Source organism: Galleria mellonella, unplaced genomic scaffold (genome assembly GCF_026898425.1).
Source record: "Galleria mellonella isolate WM207_F2 unplaced genomic scaffold, CSIRO_AGI_GalMel_v1 utg90, whole genome shotgun sequence".
Lineage (NCBI taxonomy): Eukaryota > Metazoa > Arthropoda > Insecta > Lepidoptera > Pyralidae > Galleria > Galleria mellonella.
Window position 1 is genome coordinate 3,091,802 of NW_026442172.1, and position 25,699 is coordinate 3,117,500.

Sequence of the window (25,699 nt, forward strand, 5' to 3'; positions counted from 1 at the left end):
AACTTAAGAAATTAATTGAAAAAGTATTTGAATCTGATATTCTTGTTTCATATCTTGAAACAGTGTACAGAAATTATAATCAACTAGCTGTAGTCGTAGTCGTATATCGTAGTCATATCTTGATTTTTGAATAGCTTATAATTTTTCTCAAGAAATGAACGATATTAAATGAAACAATAATTTTTAAAATCCGCCTGGTTGTTCCAGAAATTCGCGTGTTCAAACAAACAAAATGTTACCATTTATAAATTAGACACTCTTCTTAATTACTTTTCTTGCGCAAAAGACCAGACTTTGTACAAAAGTCGATTGCTTGGGTACCTCTGTCCCATTCGTGTTTCAACCGTGAAGCAGTTATGTTTGCATGGCTGTGTTTCGGTTTAAAGGGTGGGATATGGCGTGACTGTACAGAGGAATAACATCTGAGTCCTCAAGAATGGCAACGCATGGGGGGTATCATGGGCGAAACAATTATTATGTCCATGGTACTGCTCATGTCTATAGGCAAAACTTTCCATCAAGCTTGTTTGCCATTCTAAGTTGTATAAAATAAAATATAAAATCTGAGAAAGACATGGAGTTGCTTTTAAGAAGCTTGGAGACTGTAAGCCTCTCCTTCGGACTCGAAATTAATAGAACCAAAACCAAAATGATGATCACGGACAGAGCTGAAGACAACAGACCAAATATCGGCAACTGTGAAGTTGTTACGAGTTACGTATACCTTGGTTCCACGATCACAAATACTGGAGGGTGTGAGGACGAAATAAGAAAGAGATGTGCTTACACAAAAACAGCTGTAAGTAAACTGCATAAAATCTGGAAGAACCGCAACATCACAAAGAACACCAAAATGCATGTAATGAGGAGTTTGGTTTTTCCAATTTTCCTGTATGGTATAAAAACTTAGATGATCAGGCAACAAGAACGCCGAAAAATTGATGCTCTAGGGATGTGGTGCTGGCGACGACTACTGCAAATATCTTGGACTGCCTTTCGAACTAACGTTTCTATTCTGAACGAACTGAAAATCAGAGAGAGCCATATCATATCATCCGGAATGAAGATTATATGGAAGTCTAATTGTCCAAGGAGCGGTACAAGGCAAACGTTCTCGGGGTAGATGAACAACGCGATGGACTGACCTCATCAAAACGATCACATCGCAGTGTATTATGGAATGCTCTCGCTCGGCTGTGAACAGAAGTAACTGGAGACATATTGCGAGGACATATCACGGAAGAAGGGCCTCATCGACGTTCCACTATCATTGTAAAAACCAAGACCAATCTGTCAAGAGTGTACGACTGAAAAGAGAGAGAGAGAGATATGTTAAAATTGATTTTGATTGATATAACAATCGTTTACGCTTATCACTAAACTTTATATTTTTTTTATTGGCATGTTGTTTTGTGGCTCTGGATACAAAGTATACGTTCTAACATTACCAGATTAAGTTTTCTTACTTAAATTTTGGGTGAAAATTTGTCTCCCGAAGAAATAGAATAGTTTAAGGAATTTTAAGAAAAAATGAAATTACAGTGTTGAATTTTGGTTTATTTATTGGAAAGTTTTGTTATTTTGCAAACCGTATATATAATTATATAATGCAGCGTTCCTCTTGTAGTATGATGCTGTTAATAATGTAAGTTCAAAGAGGCATTGTTTTGCATTTTTCGTTAGGCGTTTGTAACAATGATAACTGATAAATATAATGAAAATGGTCGAATATTTGTGAATATAAGTTAAATTTATTTAAATTTTGAGGAAAAATAAAACATTGCTTCTGGCAATACCGACTTATTCACATCAAAAATTCTTGATTTCGTTAAAGTTATAGTCATTCATTCGATTTTTCATCCTTACCTGTTTTTATTGTGCAAGACAATTTTATTATAATTTTGTACATCTTAGACTAGGTAGTTTATTCAGTAAATTCCTTTCTATCTTCTCTATTGTGAAAAATTGTTCTACAAAGACCAGCATCACCAAACTTAACCAAATATCTATGAACATAACAATACTTTGAAAAATAAGTAGAAACTGTAACCAAGGACCAGCAGCTTGTTTCAAGAAATTCCAAATATTATATTTCGTAAAATACAAAATGCCGGCAAGCAACATCGATTTGTACCACATGCAAGATGCTAGAAATAATTTTGATGCCACGCGGCCTGCTCCGATTTGTCCTGATGCCAATCAATATATGGGCCAATGTCAGAATGTTCACATATCAACAAACTGTTATTACGGATACCATGGGACGAAAAGTATGGAATGTCAAGTAATAAGCGACTGCGAAATGACGGAAGCACCACATATTAATAACTTAGCGTCACAGCCGCCTAACGCCAGGAAGCGGAGTGCTGATGATGGTGAATATCCACGAAACAAACGCCCTCGCCAAGGTAAGGTTCCTTTCAAATTTGATTTTGGAATCTCATTAAATAATTATTGCCTTTACAAATTTTATATTTATATTTCTTTTATATTATAGCAATTTTTTTTATTAACCCAGCCATAATATTATAATAATTTAATTCAATGAGGTTCCAGAATGTTTATAATATTTAAATTATAAAGTTTGTATATTATTTAAGCAATGCAGCAGGAATATTGTGTAGTCACTATTTTAAGTGGGAAGTCTCATTGCAATATACCAAGTAGGTGGTCCTACCATTTGTGATATATTTTAGAGAGTTTTGTTGCAGTTTCAATGTATTTTTAAGTACCTATTTGTACCTATTATCCTAGATATAATTTGAATAGCGATATTAACTTTGTGAATGCACTTGATACCCCTGTTGCATTGGTAGAGGATACACAATGAGGTTGCATATTTATTTTAATATTTTTTAGCAATTAATCTATTAAAAAACAGTGTAATTAATATTAGTATGTGTTGCAGTGATATAGTAATCAGTGATGTAAACTGGAATAATCAAGTAGTTTCTCTTTATTTATATAATCATTCTAATAAACACAAGTTGGAAAAGGTCTTGACATGTAATAAAATGTAGTAAAATCTATTTGTGCAAAGTACAAATTCAATCATATATAATTGTATATGTATAATCTATGGGCATAATTTAATTTTCTACTTGTACCATTATATGTTAATAAGAACTTTTACAATTTTGTATATCATGATAAGGATACTTTTATTATCATGATATAATAGGAAAACAAAGTTTGAGAAAATTTATCTTCCTATATTTTAAAAGTCTGATATTATAGTTATTGATAATTAATTGCATCTTCATACAATTGCTTTTCTATTTTAATTGTGATGATACAATCTATTAAACTATTGATCATTCTTTCATTCAACTTTGGTTCTGGAAATTATTTAAAAAAAGTAAGAGGCTTTTTAATCTGGTGGTAATTATTATGGTCAAAATTAAAGCTTGTTCTCCAGTGTTAATAACAATAATATTATATTATTTTTATTCAATTGTTATCTTTTAATAGTATTTTTATAATGTTATTGTAATGTTATATAATTAAAAATTTTATTATTGTTCCACAGTCAATCTATTATGAACTTTTTTACCCAAAAAATTTAGAAATGTGTTTAACAATTTTTTTAATAAGTGTATAATTGTTAAAATACAAGGGACTAATTTTAGTCCTTTAACTTGATACATAATATATTTAGAAGTATAATAAAAAAAACTGATGAAATTTTTTTGTATAAGTATTGTACATGTTATACCAGTCATATTAACCTTTAACTTACAAATTTATTCCTTTTTTAAACTTAATTAAATAGAATATTTTCATTTCTGGTGTGCCATATTCTGAAATAAAATTATATAATAATTAAGTTGAGATGGAGTATTCAAAGCATTTGTCGATTTAGTACTTTTATATTTTGAGTGACAATAAAAAAAGACAATTTTGTATGTAATTGTTTTGTAATTTTTAATTTTATTATTTTTCTACTGCTTAATGATTGAGAGATAAGAACTAAACTTTATAAAGCATTAGTTATTATTATTTATTAAATGTTTATGTTAACTAATGTCTCAGATAACAGTCTGTTTCAATAGAAAATGTAAACAAACTGAATAATTGAATGGACCATAGACAGTCTACTGATGTATAATCATAAATATATTTAAAGGGGAGGCCACCTCACACCAAAATTATCTAGAATGCAAACATAACTTTAACAAATAAATGTTTTAAAGTATATTTACGCCCTTTCTGAGAGCCCCCATTCTGGAATACAATCATTACATAATGAATATGTCAATGTGTCTAATAGTAGTACAAATAACAATTGATTAATCAACTGTTTGTTCTTCCGTAGTAGTCATAGTAGTTTTAGCTGTGCATTGATAGTAAAGGCAAACAATTTTCTAAGTAGAGATTATAAAAATGTAAAAGTATAAAATGTAAAGTGTAAATCAATCATTGCAAATCACTCATGAAAAAAACACAATGATGAAACGATTTCAATTACGATGCTGGCATAGATATTTTACTATCTTGATATGAGTAGAACACTGCCGTAGATAGTTGCGGCAGTCAAAATTGAAATATGAAGAACAAGTTCTATCCTGCCGTTCCTAAATAAATGATTGTAAAGTCTTTTTAAATTGCAATTAAAAATGAATTTATTTTGCTAGAATGTAGACAATTTTCAGGTACAAATATATGTAAACATGAAAATATTGTAATTGTATATAAAATAGACTTGCAACGAATAGTACATTTGGACATTCGCCGGATACCGATTATTCAGCAAACTTCCAGCCGAATATTAGGCAAAATGTGGGTATTAGCAACCAGAAAAGATGCTAAAGTTAAATGAGTTAAGGCCGCCTGAAAATCAGCGCTTTATAGCTGCATCTCGCTAGAGGTATGCATATATAGCAATAGCCGAGGCGGCTCCTATATCAGCAACATGTTTTGTTTTTTTTTTTATTGTTAAATGTAATTATTGTTTTCATTGTTGTTGGTAATAAATGATGTATCTATATATCTATCAAAAGTATTCGGCTGACGCGTGGTGTAAAACTTTTTCTCTCGTTTATTCAAATGTGTTTACCTTATTTTCCACGCCGCGTTGCCTCTCGCGCTCAGTAGCATAAAAATACCCTTTCTGGACCATAATCTCCAACTTCGAAATTTTAATTACGATAATTTAATTGTACAGACATTTATTTCGTAGTTACTTTTTTAATTTTTGTAATACCAAATTTGATTAACTAATTTAAGAACTATATAGTCTACAATAAAACATATCAATTAAGTATTCGGTATCCAACCGAATAACGAATAATTTAATATTCGTTGCAAGTCTTATAAAATGAAAAATATATAAGTTGGTTATATTTTTCAATTTGACTTAAAAATTATATTTTTAAAAATATATACAGAAAGAGGACAGCATAATGTATGATATAACAAATACCTACTTATTAAAATGTAAACTGGAAGTGTGAAGACTTCTTTCATATTAGATACTTATTGCTCCTTGTAAAAAGGCTTTGAGAATCGGTGCCCAGCCCATGCACGCAGATATTGAATAACTACTCCTAGCCGATCTTTGGTTGTGTTTATCAGCTTTGTATTTCATTGCATGAACTAAAACCTCATCTCTCACTTTTTCGATTTCATACCTACTGCTCAACTCACTTTGCGCTGTCCCCTTGGAAACTATCGTAGTTAATTTCTGGTGAGTTCGTCACGATGCTAGTGTATAATGATAGTGCAGGAAGGGTGGTTATTCCATCATCAATTAAAAAAAACATTTTCAATACTTTAAAGTAGCTATAGACATTGTATCTTTTAATTTCAATCGACTTTTTTATAATAATATTCAATATTTTATTTCTTGCAAGTGCCAGATTTTTTTACAACAGACAATCACAGAGCCTACTGTATTGAGATGTTGTTACAGTGTTTACACAGTATAGAAATGTATATTTTAATATTGTAATTATACATTTAAATTTTTACAAATATAGTGATGTCAGTCATCGTCATAATCGTTAAAAGCCGTATCACATTATAGGATATAGTTAGAACCGTTTTTTGAAGCCATGGATGCATTTGAATACCATTATAAAGATTTAAAATATCTAATATAGTTTAGTTTATTAATAGCCCAGATCCAGATAGATATTTGGGTGATTTTCAACAGGCGTGATCCCTGTCCAGCTTCGGTGAACTCTTAACAGCAGTTTCTAGACTTCCCTAAAATGAAAAGATGTCCCTGAAATATAGAGGGAAGCATTTTATAAAATGCTTTTTTAGGACTCAAAACAAAGTTGCTGAAAACCACCATTTTACACCGTATTGTACCCACGAAGATATCGCACATAAGTAAATTAAAAAATCCTCATTTTAAAGTTTGTGAAAAACAACGAATAGACAGGACTTCTTTTTAATAGTACTATGTTACTAACAATGTTTCAACAATCAACCGACCTTAGGTCAGTATCGGTGTTATTGCACATTCACACGTTGACGATTTTATTTTTGTACTGGCTGATAAACTGCTATGTATTTCCACGCTGACGAATCATGAACAATTACGAATACGTCCAAAAATATGAACACGTCAGGACTAATCGTCACGGCTTGTACTAAATCAGTATTCGGTTCATATTATGTAAATTTTTTCATGATTAATGTTTCGTTATTGTATGTGTATTTGTGAATGGGCTATAAATCCTTTAAAGGGAGGAAGGAATTGTTAATAAGGGGACTAGTATTTCCATTACTAGCAATATACCCAATTAGGTCGTCCTCCACATGGTTTCTCCTGGAAATCATCGTGGATAATTATTGTCAAATTCGTTATGGTGGGCCCACTGCTTTTATACTCACCATCCTTCCTTGATGTCCCGCCATCATGTACCGATAGCGCAGGACTTACTTCGCTATTGGAATTATCATTCCATTATCATCCATTAAAAAAAGCTGTCAACCCTTGTGACCTCAAAATCTTCATTGTATGTTAATATCTATCCAGAATATCACTGTCATATCTTATTCGTTCCATCATCATTCAAACCAAATTAGTCCGTAAACAAGCTGCTTTATAAGAGAAATCACTAAGCGAAACAGACAGCAGAAATTTCCATGCAGACAATTTTAGGTTCTTTTACTGGTATCTACAATATTTTATATAAATAAAATTAAAAATGGCATCAATACGAGTACGTATGTATCAAGAAAGATTTTTAGGTCGCGTAATATACTTGCGTGTTATGTAATTTATAAATAATATATGCAAGTATATATGTAAACTATCCCGATAAATAAAAACTAATGTCTAATAATAAATATATTTTAGTTATTTTTTTTCTTTTGTGCTAAATTCTTAATTTGAAAGATTGCCATAAAACATTTTGATAGTTAAAATAGGTTTGTAGGTCTTAGTTTTTGTTAATAAGATAATAAGTGTATACGGATATATAACTATATTGTTATTACTAGCTTTCCTTCTGACTTGCGTGGAATTTGGCTCAGTAGTTTTTGCATCATACAAACTAACATACGGACAAACAGAAATTAAAAAAAAAAAAATAATTGTTGTCTTCTATTTTTCTTATTAAGATTCTTTATATCAAGTTTCCTAAAATATCTCCTATGTATGTACAAAAACATCCTTTAGTTACAATTTTAATGTCTTCAATTCAAATGTGAAATATAGATTTCAAACTTACATATTAAAATACATCATGTTCTCCCTTAATATAGTCTAGCTTTGGATTACGTAGTCCATAATCGATTACTAATGGTCGAAATATGACTAATTGAAGATGCATTAATTAGTGAATAGATGAGGGATAAGATGTTAAGAGCTTCAGGTGCATATAGATATTCATATAGAGGTGTAATATATGTGTATTTTATATATATTTTTTGTATACTCCTATTTTTCTTAAAATACTATTGTATAATATTATTGACATATCACTATACTCGTATCTGACTAGCGTTTAGAATAAAATATGATAATACGATGGATTTTGAGAAAACGTAAAAAGTCGAATTTAGTTCTGATTAGCTAATATTACTAACAAGTTCTTTGTTTTAATTCGATACTCCCTACTAAACATTTTTTAATGTTAACCGAGTAATTATCATATTCGCCTTCTGTTTCTTATATATCATATATTCAGGACTTCGTTTTGTGTTATCTTTTCAAATCATTGGTCTGAATTTAATTATAAAAATATTCGTAGTTTAGTAAATAGGCTGTTCCACCCTATTGAAAGATGTTTTAATAAAACTGTTTAATCCCTTACTGAACACTGCAATATCAAGCTGATAAATACCATATTCGTTGTCTGTTTGTAATGTAATATCGTGTTCAAGACTTCGTTTCCTTTTATCTCTTCAGGTCATTGGTCCAAATTAGATAAATTTAATAATAATGTATAAGCTGCTCTATAGTGACAGGTGATTATAAAATTCTATAATTCTCTATTGAATATTCTGCTAAATAAAGTTGCTAATTATGTTATTCGCATTCTATTCTATTTGTTATATAAGCATCTTACTGGATACTTTGTAATATTTAACTGACACTATCGTTTGTTATAACTAGCTGACCCGGCAAACGTTGTTTTGCCGCTTGTCGGGTTTATTTTTTTTCATATAAAGATTTAAGATAAAAAATATCTTAAGTATCTTAATCTCTTAAGTTAGAGCAAACAAGACACATTTACAAAATTTCATTAAAATCGGTTAGCGGTTTCTGAAACACAATGTTCGAGATTTCGTTTTGCGTTATCTTTTCAGGTCATTAGCTTAGGTGGAACAGAAAAGTGTTATGTAGGTAGGAATTTGATGTTTATATAAGTATATGGTATGTATCTAAGCTATTTTAGCGCGATACCAACAACAGCTATCTCTCGCCCCACTGTGTAGAGGACAATAACATTTTCGTATAAGTCCTTTTCTAGCAGAGTATAAAACTTACTAATAAATTTATGTCTTTATAAAAGTTCAAAACTATATACTTAACACAACAAGATAATCATGAATACTTATAATATGATGATAAAAAATTATAATAATCAATCATGATAATAAATTTATCACCTATATTTATTGAAACCACAAATTATCTTAGATATTTTGTTATTAATTAAAAATATTGTTCACAAATATTGAATGTAGTAATATGTCAATAGTCAATTTTGTTTTAATATACAACTGTTATTTTTTGCCATTAGGACTGTATCATTATTTTCACTACTTTTATGAATCTGCTTAGGATTATGTCCTAGCTTCTCCCTTGTTGGTTTTCATTTAGATTATGTCCATTTAAATATTTATTTTCTATTTTCTTATGTAGTAAATTTCCTATTCTACTTATATTTCGAAAATTCACATATAAACCCAACGATAATGAATGAAACAAACGACGGATAGATACTAATATTATTCTAGGAAAAGTATTTTATTTTTCTTGTTGGTTCCACCAATCTTGGTATTTATGATTTGAAATTATTGTTTCATTTTTTAAGAATAAGAATACGTTATAAAAAGCTGCATATTATTCTCAACTAAATAAACTGAGTATTAAATAATACTTTAGACGCGAGTAAAATTTGATAATGATTTAATAAAAGTTCATAATCAAGTGAAAAAATGAGTACATACTCCTATTAGCAAAAAACAGTTTAGACGATGTAATTATTCTTAGGCAATTATAATTTATTATAAACTATTGTAAAAACAGCAACAAAACTTAGATCGAGGCTTTCCACTGTGACGCTTGAAGCACAGTGTGATGAAGTTCGACTTTATTTCAGAGGGTATGGTGCCACCGACTTCAAACTGCAATCCATGTTTACTACGCCCAACTCACAACAACCCAGATATATCTCGTTGTCTCATGGTCCATATGATCTAATCTCTGCTAAACTAAACAATGGTCTTACATAAATCTAATTAAGGAATGTCCATTTTATCTGCAGAAGTACAAAGAGAGAAACAGAGACCTGAGAAAGACACGAAAAATGATAAGAAAACAGATACAGAAGACCTATTGGAGACACTATATTGGAATATTCACGGGGGAAATATTTATCATTTATGGCAGTGCCTATGACGTGTTATGTAGAAGTTTGAAGTGTGATTATCGCAGATAAACAAGTAATAGGGACATTAAATTGAAAAGACTTAATCATTTTATTTTTGTGAATAAGTTTTTCTTTTATAATTGAAAGGTTTCCAAATAAAATTTTATATAGGAGAAGGGAGGATTTTTATTTATATAAAATACTTTTATATATTTTATATTTATTGATATTAAATAAATATTACACAATGAAAATATGTTATGGAAACAATGGCAAAGATTACTAAACAATAATAGGATACAATATTAGATAACGATCAAGATTCAGTAGCCGTTACAGGATTTCATCAAACTTCTCAACTCTTAATCTGAAAAAAGAAGAAATTAATTAATTCGTATTTATTTCGTTTTTCTGTTACAGATGCTGATGAAGATCTAATCACATTTTTCTTTCAGGCTTCACTCAAACTAGAATTAAACTTTAAGGTTTGAGTGTTTGCTCTATGTTTTCAAAACACTAATATCACCTTTTTGTTTTTCAGATGATTCTTCCATATGCAGTCTTGTTGGCACACGGTCAAGCCCGAGCCATTCTGCTTCCGCCTTAAATGTAAACATACCAGAAATTTATGTGTTGTTAAACTATAAATTTTTGTTAAGTTAGTATTAATATGTAAATTCCATAACCAAAGAAATCATGTAACAGATCTGTGATATTATATACCTGATATTAGAATAAAATAAAATTAAAATGATAAGTTTTTTTTTTATTGGAATCCAGTTACAATGGTTTTACGAAAAAAAACCTCGTATTATATATTATAGAAATTAATTGAAAATGCAGTTCATCTGTTTTTTTATTTTTATTAGAATATCACAAGATTACAAAAGATGCAGTGTTAAATACACAGAGATCTCAGAAAATATGAATTTTAATTAAGATCATAAATATTACAAAAACTGCAATTACATCAGTCAAAAGCCCAAGCCAATATATTAAGAGTATATGAATCAAAAGTGGTATAGTATTATGTATTGCGGTTAGTACAATTAATAAGTGGAAGACATCTACAGTAGAGGACTTGTTGCATTACCTCTGTCGGAGTTACTTCTTCGGTGTCGACTACGTCGGGTAACGCCTCTGCATTCGCTTCCATTTCGTCTTGGCCATTGCTACCATTGTCTACTACCTCAGAGTGACAAGTTTGGTCCGCTTCCGCTAAATCTCCATTATTCATTTCAGAGCAATTTATGAGATCCACTTTTCCCTCTTGACTAGAACGGGGACTATTATCATTCAAGTCTGTACCGTCTATGTCCATATGAACATGACCTGGCCACATATCATAGGGACAAGAATTAATCTGGTGTAATTGAGTATCACTTGAGCTGAACAAGTTTAGTGACCCTGCTACGTCTTGTAAAATGGAAGGCTCAGATCTGCCTCCAGAATGCTGCGAGGGTTCATCTCCGTCATTGTTACTAGGAAACAACAGTGGCAAGTTTTCCATAATCTGATATATATCACTTGATATGTTGCAAAGACGCATACCTTCGTATTTAGAAAGAATTTCAAAGAGCCTTTTCTTTGATTGTTGCGTATACCGACTGTCTCCAGATAAAATATGCGACGCCAATGATTCGAGTAGTTCAGTCGTGCATATTTCTTCACTTTTAAGCAACAAAAAGCGTGCAACCTTGTTGTCTAGTTGCATTGTGCTTGTGCATACATTTTGTGTCGGCATCGAGTTACACTCATGGTAATTACTTGGCTCTGTGGTAGTAGTCACTTCTTCTGGTCTAGTCTCATGGTGAGAGTTCTCGTTGCTATGATTATCAATAATAGAACTATACTGAGACAACACATTGCGGATCGACTGAAGAACTTTTTGTCGTAATGGATCTGAACTAATGAGTTGAAGTTCTCTAAACAATTGTATTAGGAAATCTGGATGAGATTCGTTTACTCCGATTAAAGCTGTAACTTCTGAATATACATTTTCCCTGAGGAGATCGAAGAGTTTAGACGTTGCCTTGTCATGCACTTCACGACTTGTAGACGCCAAATTTGGGTTTGGTGTTTCGGAAGTGCTGGCAATATTAATGTTACTTGTCTGAGAATAATCCAAGGTATAATTCCGTCTGTTTGTTGAATTTTTAGCTGGTAATTTTGAAGAAGACTTCTTTTTGCTATTTGTTGTTGTATTTAAATTATTGGAATGCGCTTGGATTATTTCAGGTATTGGGCTTGTTATATTCAAGCTTCTAAATGGGTTTGATGTAGATTCCTGCCGGTTTATATTAACATTGACGGAATTATTACCTTCGTCAACATTTCTGGATTGTGGAGTGGAACTTGCGTCAGCATCAATGTTTTGATTGACATTTAGTACGTCTGGTGCAGACGAAAATGACAGAGATCTTTCATATGCCATATTTCTACGTACGTGACGATTAGGGATGTCTTCGTTATTTGCTTGTAGAGACTGTGTGGGAGCATTTTGCGTGGAGGCGCTAGTGTTCGTATTTCTCTTGGGTGTGATAGACGGAGATGTGGATGAAGATGTGTGATGCAGCGTATTATGTGATCGTTCCACTAGTGGGTGTGGATTGTGAGCAGGACCTACAGCTAAGTGCCCATCGGCATTGGTCTTGCTATTAGCAGACAGAAGATTTTGACGCGAATAACTGTAAAAGAGTACAATAAACTAATTACAGTTAGCTGAGCTAAGGTATTGATAAAAATATATTTAAAATAAACGTGTTAAATCAAAAAATTAAGAAACAAAAACAGTTATAATTGTTAATAATAAAAACAGTTGAATGCCTATTCACAATAACCATAATTGCGTTTACGTTAGTACTGAAGCAATATTATGTAATACAATAGTTTTTAAAACAGCAGGAAGTCGCAAAAAAAATGCTAACGTGAATAATACTAAAGTATTATGAAGCTGAAAAACGAGATCAAGGGCAAAAAAAGCATAATTTCTCACCCTTACATTTTATCTTTGATCTTGTTATAAAATTATATTAATTATAATATAATACATATATTTGTAAATTAATATTAAATAATAGTTATTTATGATTTTTAATATCTGAAAAAAGAAATAATTTTTCATATACTATAAATAGTAATTGGCTAAAAATGAAGTAAATATTACTAGTAAATGGGTAGTAAACTATACATACCTTCGAAAGTTATCCCAATAATTGTTAGCACGGTTTCCAGGTGGTACTTGATTGTTAAGTGTATGCGAGACTGTTTCAGCACGCCATCGCTCTTCCAACTAAAAAATAATATGTAACATGTAATACTGCTGTTATTATAAATGAAATTTTGTCACTTCAAGGTGACGGCTGATCATATTTGAATCCAATATGATATACAAATAGATCATATCTTGCGTTAATTAGATGAGATGCTCTTATAAATGCTAGTTATAAAACTATAATCGGATTGTAATTTTATTGTTATGGATTAAAGTAGGTTCAAACTATAACAAACATTATAGAAAAAAAAACATACTAAAACAGTTAGCTAATTTTGAAAGGAAATTTTCCCCAATATATACAAATATAACATATAAACATTTTTTTTTTATATTAAACTACCTATGGCAAACATGTTAACAACCCATCTAATTGAAAATAAGCGTGCAAGCCGTGAAACCATCTCTTATACATACGGATAGTACCATGAACATCACGAAAGATACTGACACCCACAACTGATTAATACTTTGCCATTTCTGAGAATTATGGTATTATGCCGCCGTACCTCGTAATTTCATTGCTATATTCCATCATTCAAACTAAAACACTAGTACTCATTAAAAAAAACTTCATATATTGAGTCATTAAGTACTCGAATTAGATTTATTTGGCATATCACTAGTATAAAGTCATCATAATATAGGAATTATTGTTCACTCACATGATTGAGTTGTTCTCTAAGCTGATGAATCTCTCGCTGCTGCATGACAAGCTGTTGCCAGCACCACGCGCCCCAAAAACCACAACCGCATCCACAACCACCCACCATACCTGTTAGATGAATAATTTTCAATATTTAATTGCTTATATTAAAAAATGCTCTGATAGCAAAAATTGGCTTTTTTAAAATTACTTATAATGGGGCTGGCCTCCTATATAGGTACTATATAAGAATATTTTTAAGGGGAGATCTTTCATAAATTTTTCATATCAGACATATAACAGAGCACTTTTTGAATAATTAAAAAATTTACTGATAAATATGACGTTTTCACACTTTGGTAAGGTCTGGTTCATTTGTACTTATCTATATAGACTAAACTATTGACTTAAGGATATAAATACAACGCCTAGAATAAAACTATTGGAACTGAAATTCTGAAATATTCAATGGATTCATTGAATGGTTTATTATTCATTTACATCTCAAAAAATATTTAAGATTTCCATAGAAACCAAATTCAATTAAACATTATTATAATTTTAAAGAGATTTTGAATTTGTGCACAAGAGTTGCTAAATAATTGATTTGCTTACCATATGGCATCATCATGTTGAATGGCATGGATGGAGGATAGGACATTTGTGGTGTTCCAAGCAAACGATCCATAGTTTGTGAGTGGCTGTTCTGTGTAAATTGGTTTGTTCGCATATCCTATAACAAAAATTACATATATTATTAAAAACTGTTATTTCAATGAAACAATGTCAATTGTACTCATTGTGTCCTCCATGGATTCTAAGGGTTAACCCTTTGCACTCCGTTGTCGCCGTATTTGCGACATTAAAATGCTAACATTAAGTTCACTGTAGCAGCTATGTAATTTTTTTAATGCTAATTAGCTTAATAAAGATGACCACAAAAAAGTTGGTAATATTTTTTACTTAATAAACTTACCTGATTTGATTTCGAGCTGTTCCAACATGGAGGTGGTAGGTGAGGATATGGCATGTTTGCAGGATTGTCCACTGTAAAATACATGAAATTAATAATGGAATAATATAAACAAAATTTTTGTTTTCTTTATATAAAATATTATTTGAATTATATATGTATTAGATCATTATTTAAATATGAACATGTATATTATTGTGTGTGTATATATTTGTACATACATTATTAATTCTTGTTACATATTTTGTTGTTATGTAACAGTTTTTAGGGTTCCCCTAAAAAGAAATAAAGGACTCAACATCCTATAAATAATCAATGAAATAAAGACAATATTTCTTATCTGTGTGTTTTCTGATCGAATAATTAAAAATTTTAATAATATAATAAAATTGCAACTTGGCGATATCTGTATATAGAAAAATTGAAAAAAAAAAAAAAAAAAAAACAAACTGATGTGAGGGGTTTGAATATGAGCAAATATGTTAGAACCCCAAAAAATATTTTTTGGAAATTTTATATCTGTCTACCTGTCTGCATGCAAAAACTTCTGTATGAAATTGTATGCGGTTTTCACAGGCATATTCCTTGATACATCATCAAGAAGTGTTATATTTGATTGATTTTGCTACTTCTGAAACTCATGCATAGGATGTAGCGAACAAAAAGCTAATGCACAAATATTTCATTATACTCACGATTTTGAGCGACTGGAGGCACCATATTAACGTTTGAAACTTCAGCCCTTGTTTCGTGTCGTAAGTTTTGATTTGAATTATTGGACTGCGTACCCTGAAAAAAAATGTAGAATATAATAGGTCTTCAGTTTTTGTAAAAAGACACGTTGTCAGAATAAATACTATTTGCTGTTAAATAAAATTAATATTACTATATTTATTAAGTTGCTTAGAAGGAAAATAAAAAGTAGGGAAGCAAATTGTAATTTTAAGTGTCAATCTTAAACATCTAGCTGACTACACTAAAATTTATGAGATGGACACATATATTTGCTTATTATAGACACTAGTTGAAATGTAACTTTTTTTTCATAAATTTTATAGATTTAAAGTGCTATTGAATAAAAAAATTAAAACTGATCCTAAGTTTTAGCTTCTTTTAGCTTGTTTTATGATTACTTCCAATGTTTCGTGTCTAGGAAAAGTACTGCAACTTACATTATCGTCAGACTGTCGGTCTTGCGGTTGTCTTCTTCTCGTACGGTTCCGTTGGTTGGATTTATTTCTCGATGCACTATAACAAGCATATGGTGATAATGTTAATTTAAAATATCACTTGTTAATGGAAACTAAGGTATCAATATGGAGTTAAAACGCAATTTCAATAAGGTATGAGTTTGTAAACCAATAATAAACTTAAAATTATTATTATTTACCTATCACTGTCACTGCCGTAGGTACTGCCCAAATGCGAAGGCAATGTGTTCACAGATCTTCCACCCACTGCGTTATCACCGCTGCCACCCTGTGAACACGCCTATTTATGATTAGTTTTAGTCTTGGAAATTACAGTTTACCACCAGACCACTTTACACAACACCTCAAGTCCAGTTGTGCCTACTTGGACCAACGCTATGCTATTTATCTAATGCTACACAAATTTAAAAGGATGATAGATTATAATTACGTCAATTAATGGGTGATGCTAGTTATTATATAACACTAATAATTATTTATTGTACAAAAAAAGTTGTACAAATAGCGAGTTTAATACATTCTCTACCAAATAACCATGTACTCAAGAATATTTGACTGTAATGTAATTAGTATACTTACTCTATAGTTCTCATTTTCTCTTGAATTCTGCGAATCTAATAGTATCTGTTCGGATCGTGAGTCGGGGTCTTCTTGTTCACTACAACATATAAAATTAAATAAAGAATATAATTTGTCAATTTTAAAATAAAAATACTACTATGCTAAGTTATTCAAAAAATAATAAAACATACCTATTATAAGACTGATTTACTATTGAAGCGGTCCTCGAATCTGGCTTTAGTTTCTGGCATTCAGATGACAATACCTTCTGGAAAAAAAAATATAAATTCTTTACTAATGTTAATGCTATTAAGACTAGATAAAACCGATCACTTAGGTGTCTACATAGGCAATCCTTTTCTGTGTATTTTTAGTACCTGTTTGTCTTATTTGGCCATCTGGCCTTACGAGAAAGTTTTGTCACCAATAAATTATTACGGAGTTAAATGCAGATAATAATATATCTCTAATAGAATCTCTGTTAAAAGAGTCTAGTGCCTTAATGTTAATGACGGTAGTTATACAATATCGAAATAAAAAAACTAATAGACATGAATATAGATATCCGACTTGTATGTGCGGTTTCGAAATAAATAATTACTATTTTTCCGCCATTAATGTCGAGAAGAACTCGATATATAGATATCGGTGCGGTATCGATATTACTCATGCCTTCGACATAATAATGTACACTCTGATATTTATAGCCATAGGCAACGGTTCCATTAGCTAACTGTTAGCTTCTATACCATTTAAAGAGTGAGTAGCATTGGTTTGCTTTAAATCGAAGCTTAAATGTGATAATGTTCCTGGTTAAGACTCACCTCCTTGTTGAGCAGCGCCTCCAGCTCGCGTTGCTTGTCGGCGAGTAGCACGCGCAGCTGCAGCTGGCGCCGCTCAGCAGGACCCGGCGCACCGCCGCCGCCGCCGCTTGCGCCGTTTACCACGTTCCCACCGCTCGCGCCGCTCGGACCCGCCACCGCTTCTTCGTTCACTTTCTTATGCTTGCGGGACACTTCTACGGGAAAATATCACATGTTGCGGATAGTGGTCAGCTATAAAAACTCTTGTGTGCAAAAGCTTATTTTTTCTACCGATTGTTCAAAAATTGTAGTATCTTTTGGCTTTATGTCTTCAACTAATATACGTCCATGATCCTACTGTGACTTTAAAAACAAATTACCTATGGCTAATAATTAGGGGAAAGGGATTGTTAGTAATGCAGACTGAGAATCCCATTGCTAGCAATATACCCAACCAGGTCGACCTCCTCGCGGTTCTCCCTGAAAACTATCGTGGTTAATTCCTGATGAATTCATCATGATGGGCTAACTGGCCTGTTTTCATTCTCATCTATCACCCTTCACTGGCGCTCCGCCAGCGTATCCCGTTAGCGCAGGCGGGATTACCATACCATTTTCACCCATAAAAAAAGGCTGATAATTTGTTAGGTACGAGTATATTCTAATGAAGAGTAGCAGTGCCTATATTAAGATATGGCGTCTTTTAAATTGAAATATTAATGATAAGAATATTTTCATACCTTTATTAGATATCATGTCCTTGATACGCGCTCTCTCGCCTATGATTTTTTTAGTTTCCATTCTCAACTCTTGAGCTAATTCTTGAAGTGATGCTATGTTAGCTTCGTGGCCTAAAACTGTAGTATATTATTTAAAAAATAAATAAATACAATAAATGTTGTGACATCGTCAGAGGTAGTCTACATATTTACCAAGTATAATACTAAGTGCTAAGACCCTTGTTTTAGAGCAGACAAAAGTTTTGAAGAGTAGTAGAGACATTTCTAGTTACGAAGAATTAAATAATAAATTAAAACAGTTTTAAGAATCATTAAAGCCAGAAAGTTAAAAAAAATGGCAGTATTACGTTCTCCAGGAAACTATAGTTATTATTTATGAATAATAACGGTAGTTGCCTGTGAACTGCTATTTTATATATGATTCATGTAAATAAATAAAAACAACCCACTTTGCTGTGGTTGCTGTTGATGCTGGTGTTGCTGTTGCGAGTGTTGCTCGTTGGTGAACTTGTGCCGTTGCTGCAGTGAGTTGCGAACACGGCACATGCTCCCATCATTAGACCAACCACCCATGCTGCCTCCTCCCTCGGATTTACTAAAAACAAAACATCAGTTGGTTGTAAATTTTATAAAGAAAATTGTGACGTCAGTAACAATGCAAAGTCAATGAGAACCTTATGTTGCCGCACGATATCGCACGTTTATGAGATCGATAGTAACACAACCCGGATACTTAATAAAAAACGACGTGGTCTATGGTTTTAGCTGCTGTATAAACAGAGATGGTCGCACCCGCCCTCATGTGCAAGTTCCAAGTGCGGCGAGCTACTTTTTCGAATGACATCGGCTTAAGCCCGGCAGTATATTTATACTTCAATTTTAATTTACTTATACTGAGATAGTAGATAGATGTATTTCGTATCGTGTATTATCATTATTCGTCTCTTATTGTATTTGGTACATAAATACATTTTGTAGGAGGGGAAAGGATTGTTAAAAATGAGACCTAATTACCACAATGCTAGCAATGTATCCTATTAGGTCGGCCTCGCTAGTAATGTAGCTTTCTATAAGCAAAATAATTTTGAAAATCTATTTAGTATTTTGTGCTTATTCACTACAAACATTAAAAAAATGGTTTTTCTTTACAATATTATATTAGTATAGATGAATTATCATTTTTCATAAATACTTTACACTGCACTTACTTGTCGTGTATGTTAGAATGATTGGCAAGTTGAAAGGAATCGTCGTGAGCACTCGATAAATTTTCCGCTTCGTAATTTTCGACAGATCTCATTAGATCTGTAAAAATATAGTAGGATATAGGCAAAAATATTTATATATTATACATGCAACAAATCCTAATGAGTATTATTAAACTTCAAAAAATTACCTTTAGTTTTTTGAAGAGCTGTTTTGATAGCTTTTATTTCCATCAATTTAAATGGATCTTCGTTTTTAATATTATTTCCAGATTTATTGCCTGCAAATACAAATACATATAGTTCTATGAGTATGCATACAGGCATGTGGTTTAGGTAATGTTTTGTACAATATTAACATATCTATTACATTTTACATTACGAGATGGTTCATCATCGCCGCTGTCTTCACCAGAACTTGAATATGTATTGTGAGAGCTTGCTAATCGGGTCGCCATTTGCAACTTTTGGAATTCCGACACCTAAAAATATTAATGCACTTATGTTAAATGAACTTACAATATTTTTCATACATTTTTTATATATAACACGACAGTAATAATCAAGTATGCGACCTTCCATGAATAGCGGTTGCTGTAAGTTTTTTTTTTTCATATATATGTTTGTTATTATGGATGTCTGCACTGCCTGCAACACCAATGCAATCACATACACGTTGTAGAATCCGAAAAAAGGTTTTGATAAGAACTCTATTATGTAGGTACTTCTTTTTATTTTTTGCAACATAGAACAGCAAACAATCTAAAAGCCTTCCCGGTTAAGTATCTTCAATAAACAAAAAATGGCCTCACCAAATTTTCCATATGCTGCTTTTTCATCTGTAATTCCCGTAGTTTCATTTGGAGTAAACGACTTCGTTCATTTAACAGACCCTCGTCGTCCTCCGCCTCACTATCGCGACCACCACCCATTGCTTCCTATTCATACAATGAGAATGATAAATAAAGTGCATTCATGTTCAATTATAAATGTTATAAATAATAGGTACTATGTACTATAATTAAAAATTTTTGACATTTCATGAATAGTATGTACTCCTTAATATATTGCTCCTTAACTTGACTTTTACCTTTTTTATATAAAAATTATAATGTTTTATTTTCCTAAAAAAATGGACCAAGTAGAACAAAATTTACCGGGTCAGCTAGTCTACAAATAAAATTTAATGAACCAGACTCGAATCACATATATTATGGATATATGATACACATGAACAGGCAGATAGATATGGCGATATTGTAGTGTTCGTTTCGGTTTTCTCAATATGGCTCTAAAAGTCCTGTTACAATAAATCAATAAATGGCCTTACCTCACTACTGGCTATTGCTTCACGGTTGGAGAACCTTTCATCTTGGCTGTGTGTAGAGTGAGTGGTATGTCCATGTTCACCATCTATGTTGTTGATCTGGCCGTGGAGTACTTCCGCCGAGTGGGGTAGTGTCGTCGCAACACCTATTTGGTTAGCTGCGTACATGCGGTTTGGATGATGATAGTTGCCACTAAAATTTTGATTCTGGAAATATTTAATTTAAAAATTAAATATCTAAAAAGTTATTTTATATTACCCTAAAACATTATTTAGAATAAATTATACATAAATTTATCACGTCAAGTATTTGCCATACTTGGCAGGCGGATTGGTAATAACAGGCTTTGGTGATGTTTCAAGAGGGACAATGCTCCTTATCCTTTAATCATTAAGTTCCCTTAGTTGCCTGTTACGATACCCACAGGAAAGGAAAGGATGGATTATTCTATACTGGGAACACACGAGCGTGTAACGTAAATAAATTGTAGTAAATCACCTGCAGAACGCTGAAATTTTCATGTGAAGTAGATGGATGTAACTCCTGTGATTGTCTTTCCCTATTCATTTCTTCTAGTTGTTGTTTTGCTTCTTCCTAAAAAATATCATTTCTATTAATATCATAATATAATAAAGTGGAAATTTTATAAAAATAAGTTAGATAACACAGTTTCGTGTATGTTTATAAGAACTTAGAAATTCAAATTGACAAATCTTTGATATTCGTTGAAGTTGTATTCATGAATTTAAAATTATTTTATTAAGTTTTATTATTTTTATTAGTATTATGTCAAGGTAGTGCTTTTTTTTTAATAAAATAGGGCAATAATTATGTATTTTATTTTTGAAATATTTATAAACAGTACTTATTCATTACCTGGCATTTAAGTAGTCTCTTTTGTTGTTGTTTCAGTGCAGCCAATCGGATTTGTGACAATTCCATTTTGCTTTTAATTTCATTTTGCCAGAGTTCATTGTCACTATAAATTGACCCATTACTTTGTACTGATACAGGTCTCGTTACAATATCCTGTTGGACAATTTGATAGTTCAATATGAATGTACTTGATACATATTATAAAACATAGATAGTACCTTAATAAATATCTGAAAATTGTAGAACTTTTATGCATTATTATTTCTATAAATGACATTAAACTCAGGAATAAATACTTATATGTGAGGTTTAGAAAGTAGTTAGTAGTTTTATTAAGGTACTTTAATAGTAATAAATAAGTTAAATATAATTTGTAATATAGAACAATAAATAATACTAAGTATAGAACACGCACTCATCTGAATCAATTGTTAAATATTAAGTTCACACCATAGATTGTTCAATTTTTTTTTTTTTTATATATTATACATGCTAAAGTGATCCATGCTTTCTGCTCACTATAAACCACACGTTTTGTATATTTTAACAAACAAACTATACTTCAAAACAGTTTTATAGAGCAATAAATAAAGAATAAAAATGATAATGGCAATATGACGCGGGTGCATTGATTAGATGATCTTAGTTTTTGTTGGATTTAAGTTGGATGCAAAATGGTGTCACACAATATCTAACAAATATTTCATATGACACGGGAGTTAGTGTCCTTTCTATACCTATTTTTTTTACAATTCGTATATTTAATAAACAATCTAGTCATTCTAAATAAAAAAAAAAAAAATAACTAAAAAGATTTTTGTTGATCAAATCCATTACTGTTGGATTGGATCCATCCATTCCAATAATATTGGTTATATTGTTAAAAGAATATTTTAATATAATCTTTTTATTTTAACTATTCTTTTAAAAATAAGACAGTTAAAAATAAAATATGAGATATGTTAAGATTGTTTACTAATTATGTCAAGTAAAAAAAAAACCTATTATATGTTATTTATTATTCTATAGTTTTGGTTAGAGGTAAAATTAATTACTATTGTAACACAATATGCAACATTGTACTTAGATTTGGAAAGTGGTCCGATGCGATCTAAGCACATAATTTAAGCTAAATACCATGTTATGTTAATGGAGCAACAACATAATCATATTGAAATGTTTATGGATGGTTTTATTAAAAGTATTATATATTATGTTTGAAGTGTAACAGACAGTGCATGCTATGGAATTTTCAACTAATTTACAATAGAGGGATCACTCTTGATTTGGCACACATCAACAGAAAGACACCTGCACATCGTGGTTACTATTAGAACTGTTACAATCTCTACTTTTATTTTTCATTTCCTCAATAAGAGCAACTTTTTCTACACATGAAATTATATTCTTTCTTAATACTTCTTTTAAATGTTGATCTCCTTTATTTGCTTCTGCCTCGGAACATGGAATAGATTCTATCTCTTCTATTTCAAATTTGCTTTTTAAATCATCATTACTTTTTGTTATATCATTATTATTAATGTTTTCTAAATTATTACACTCATTCACTAAACTAATTGGATTTGTTTCAATTTCTGTTATTTCTATAGTAGTTTCATCAACATTATTTATACTATGTAATGTTTTATTCAATTGTTCATTTTCAATGTTTGTAACTTTTTTAAGGTGACTGCTATTTAAAGAATTATCATTGTTATTTTTAGTAGTAGTAGGCACTATGTCTTGGTGTTGGTTTTTTTCACCATTAGTCTCGCATTTTTTCTCAAGAATCACATTTGTGATCTCTGCTTGAGAATCAACATTAATTATCTCTTCAGCTGGAACTTCTATGTTATCAGGTTTTTTTTCCAACAGCATATTTTCTAATTTAGTTTCACTTTCTTTTAAAGTCATCACCATTTGTACTAATTCATCATATTCTTCCTTTGTGTGCTCAATAAAAGCCTAAATTTAAAATATCACATACTTTTAACACAGTATTACATTATTAAGATAAGAGATATATGTTCTTAGAACAAGTATACATATAAATAGATGTGAAGGAACTACTTACCTCATCTTCCGAGTTACGCATTGTATCAACAAGTGATGAAGTAACTCTTATGTATTCTCTAATTTGTCCAAGGCGACGTTCCACCGCCGCTGCATCAGGGCATGCAGCCACTATAGCTTCGCCTAAAGCTCGTGCTGATTCCCTATGAACCTATAACACAATTTTATTTGAAATAAAATTGATATATAATTAATGAAGTGTATTAATAAACTTCAGAAGTTTCAGAAGGGAAAAACTAATTGTTCACATTTTTTATTTTATTATTAAAAATTAGGGTCTACATTACATTATGTTTGAAATCTATTAAATTAACATTTCGTCATATTAATTTTCAAGATAAATTCATCATGTAAAATTATTAAGTAATTTAAACAAAATCGTTTAAAGTAACATTTATATTTTTTCTATATATTTAAACTAGCTAACTCGGCAAACATTCTGTGCTCCCCAATTCTGTCGAATTATAACTTGTACATTTTTCTTATTAAGATAAAAGTATATCCTACATTTCCGAAATTTCATAATTATATGGTTTCAGAGATAAGCATCAACAAACATCATGGCATGGAATTCTTATATATAAAAAATTAATTAATAATTTTTATTTATACAATAATAATAAAATCTACTTAATAATTAAGACAATCATATCATGAATCTTGATAGAATATCAATAATTAATATTTAGATGACATACATGATTAGGCTCATTGAGATTATTAAAACTGCCTTGTCCTTGGTCATACATATTGTTCATAATATTGACAGTTTTGGTTCCTGATCTGGAGTTTGTAATAGGTGGGGTTGTATTATTATTGCTTGTATGACTATTGCCCTCAAAATTATTGCGAGCAGAGTTCAAATTCCTTGACAGATTATTTCTATTTTGATTTGGTGCCTGTAAAGACATAATAACAATTTAAATTAGAAGATATACTATTTTAATATAAAGTTTGGATAATCATGATTATGCTTACATTGAATGGTTGTGACATATTTCCCGTAACTGCATTAGGAGTAGTGGGATTCACAATCATTACAGCAGCAGCAGCATGATTAGTGTGAGGGATGAGACCTAAAAATTAAAAATATTGAACAAATGAATGAATGAATAATATTTATTTCAATAAAATATTAAGTATATCATCATATCTTTTTCAATTAATCACACAATACTTGTTAGAAAATGATTTACATGTTTTATTTTATTTATTTATTCATTAGTACAAATATGTGTACATGGCGGACTTAATGCTGAAAGCATTCTTTCCCAGTCAACCATTTTAATATATTTCTAACAATTTACAATTCATTAGTTGCAAAATGTCTAATCATAAATAAAAAATAATTAATAATCACCATTTTGCATTTGATGAGCATATGGATGCAAGGTGTGACCTGACATAGAGGAACTAGCAACATCATCATTCTGTTCAGATGCTATACCTTCGCGGTTTTGTACATTCAAAGGCAGAGCACGAGGCTGGGGTCTCACTGGTACAAATCTTCCAAATCCACTCTCAAAGGATACAGAGTTATCTAAAAATGTTAAATTATCTAAATTAAAATGAAAAATATATATAATAATTTTATAAGTGAGAAAAACACTACTATTTCCATAAATTGTTTTTTACATTATATGATCTATGCAATGTCAATTGCCAGATCATATAACATTGTTAAGTTTAATCAATGTCACTTGATATAAATAAAGAAAATATGGAGGTAGTTGTATCACTGGTCTTCCTAACTACCACCAATTTATTTTTTTTATTTTAACAACTAAACAACTGACATTAATTGCACATGGAGATAAAAATGTTAATAATTATAAACATACTTTATATACTATGATCTGAACATAAGACTTATTTATACCTTTGATAATGCCTTGATAAGGTGAAACCAATCAGGTCAAATAATATACTTAAATAAAAACTTTTGGAAGTAGTC

The 25,699-nt window shown here is 30.9% G+C and overlaps 2 protein-coding genes across 13 annotated transcripts in view; one reads left to right on the forward strand and one right to left on the reverse strand.

Moving 5' to 3' along the window:
• The first annotated feature begins 1,812 nt into the window (after positions 1-1,812).
• On the forward strand, positions 1,813-10,231 carry LOC113523297 (uncharacterized). Of its 2 annotated transcripts, none has more exons than XM_026909198.3 (2): positions 1,813-2,408; positions 9,786-10,231. In XM_026909198.3, the coding sequence occupies exons 1-2, from the start codon at positions 2,108-2,110 to the stop codon at positions 9,884-9,886; spliced, it is 402 nt and encodes a 133-aa protein (XP_026764999.1). In that variant the 5' UTR covers positions 1,813-2,107; the 3' UTR covers positions 9,887-10,231. The 2 variants fall into 2 exon arrangements, with proteins under 2 accessions (XP_026764999.1, XP_026764998.1); XM_026909197.3 differs by having other exon boundaries at positions 9,951-10,231.
• Positions 10,232-10,258: 27 nt separating this feature from the next.
• The window catches only part of LOC113523294 (putative uncharacterized protein DDB_G0282133), a 17,009-nt gene continuing 1,568 nt past the window's right edge, over positions 10,259-25,699 (reverse strand). For 4 of the 11 annotated variants that reach the window (XM_031907630.2, XM_026909188.3, XM_031907629.2 and 1 more), the window contains 26 exons: positions 25,106-25,285; positions 24,724-24,821; positions 24,444-24,644; positions 23,747-23,896; positions 22,984-23,637; positions 21,673-21,825; positions 21,295-21,390; positions 20,799-21,002; positions 20,281-20,406; positions 19,839-19,950; positions 19,660-19,749; positions 19,472-19,568; positions 18,713-18,858; positions 18,264-18,380; positions 17,545-17,738; positions 16,912-16,988; positions 16,739-16,817; positions 16,339-16,439; positions 16,121-16,196; positions 15,644-15,737; positions 14,952-15,022; positions 14,591-14,708; positions 13,995-14,104; positions 13,250-13,347; positions 11,149-12,742; positions 10,259-10,657 (listed from right to left, as the gene is read on the reverse strand). In XM_031907630.2, coding sequence (XP_031763490.2) covers positions 10,556-10,657; positions 11,149-12,742; positions 13,250-13,347; positions 13,995-14,104; positions 14,591-14,708; positions 14,952-15,022; positions 15,644-15,737; positions 16,121-16,196; positions 16,339-16,439; positions 16,739-16,817; positions 16,912-16,988; positions 17,545-17,738; positions 18,264-18,380; positions 18,713-18,858; positions 19,472-19,568; positions 19,660-19,749; positions 19,839-19,950; positions 20,281-20,406; positions 20,799-21,002; positions 21,295-21,390; positions 21,673-21,825; positions 22,984-23,637; positions 23,747-23,896; positions 24,444-24,644; positions 24,724-24,821; positions 25,106-25,285 — 5,138 coding nt within the window. In that variant the 3' untranslated portion in view covers positions 10,259-10,555. The remainder of the gene's footprint in view (positions 10,658-11,148; positions 12,743-13,249; positions 13,348-13,994; positions 14,105-14,590; positions 14,709-14,951; positions 15,023-15,643; positions 15,738-16,120; positions 16,197-16,338; positions 16,440-16,738; positions 16,818-16,911; positions 16,989-17,544; positions 17,739-18,263; positions 18,381-18,712; positions 18,859-19,471; positions 19,569-19,659; positions 19,750-19,838; positions 19,951-20,280; positions 20,407-20,798; positions 21,003-21,294; positions 21,391-21,672; positions 21,826-22,983; positions 23,638-23,746; positions 23,897-24,443; positions 24,645-24,723; positions 24,822-25,105; positions 25,286-25,699) is intronic. The other 7 variants (XM_026909190.2, XM_052902306.1, XM_052902305.1 and 4 more) reach the window with 7 other exon arrangements.

Excerpts from the sequence above, each read along its gene's own strand:
- LOC113523297 (XM_026909197.3), top strand. The coding sequence starts at position 2,108 with ATGCCGGCAAGCAACATCGATTTGTACCACATGCAAGATGCTAGAAAT. Across the intron at positions 2,409-9,950 it reads AAACAAACGCCCTCGCCAAG|AAGTACAAAGAGAGAAACAG; the intron begins GTAAGGTTCCTT and ends TTTTATCTGCAG.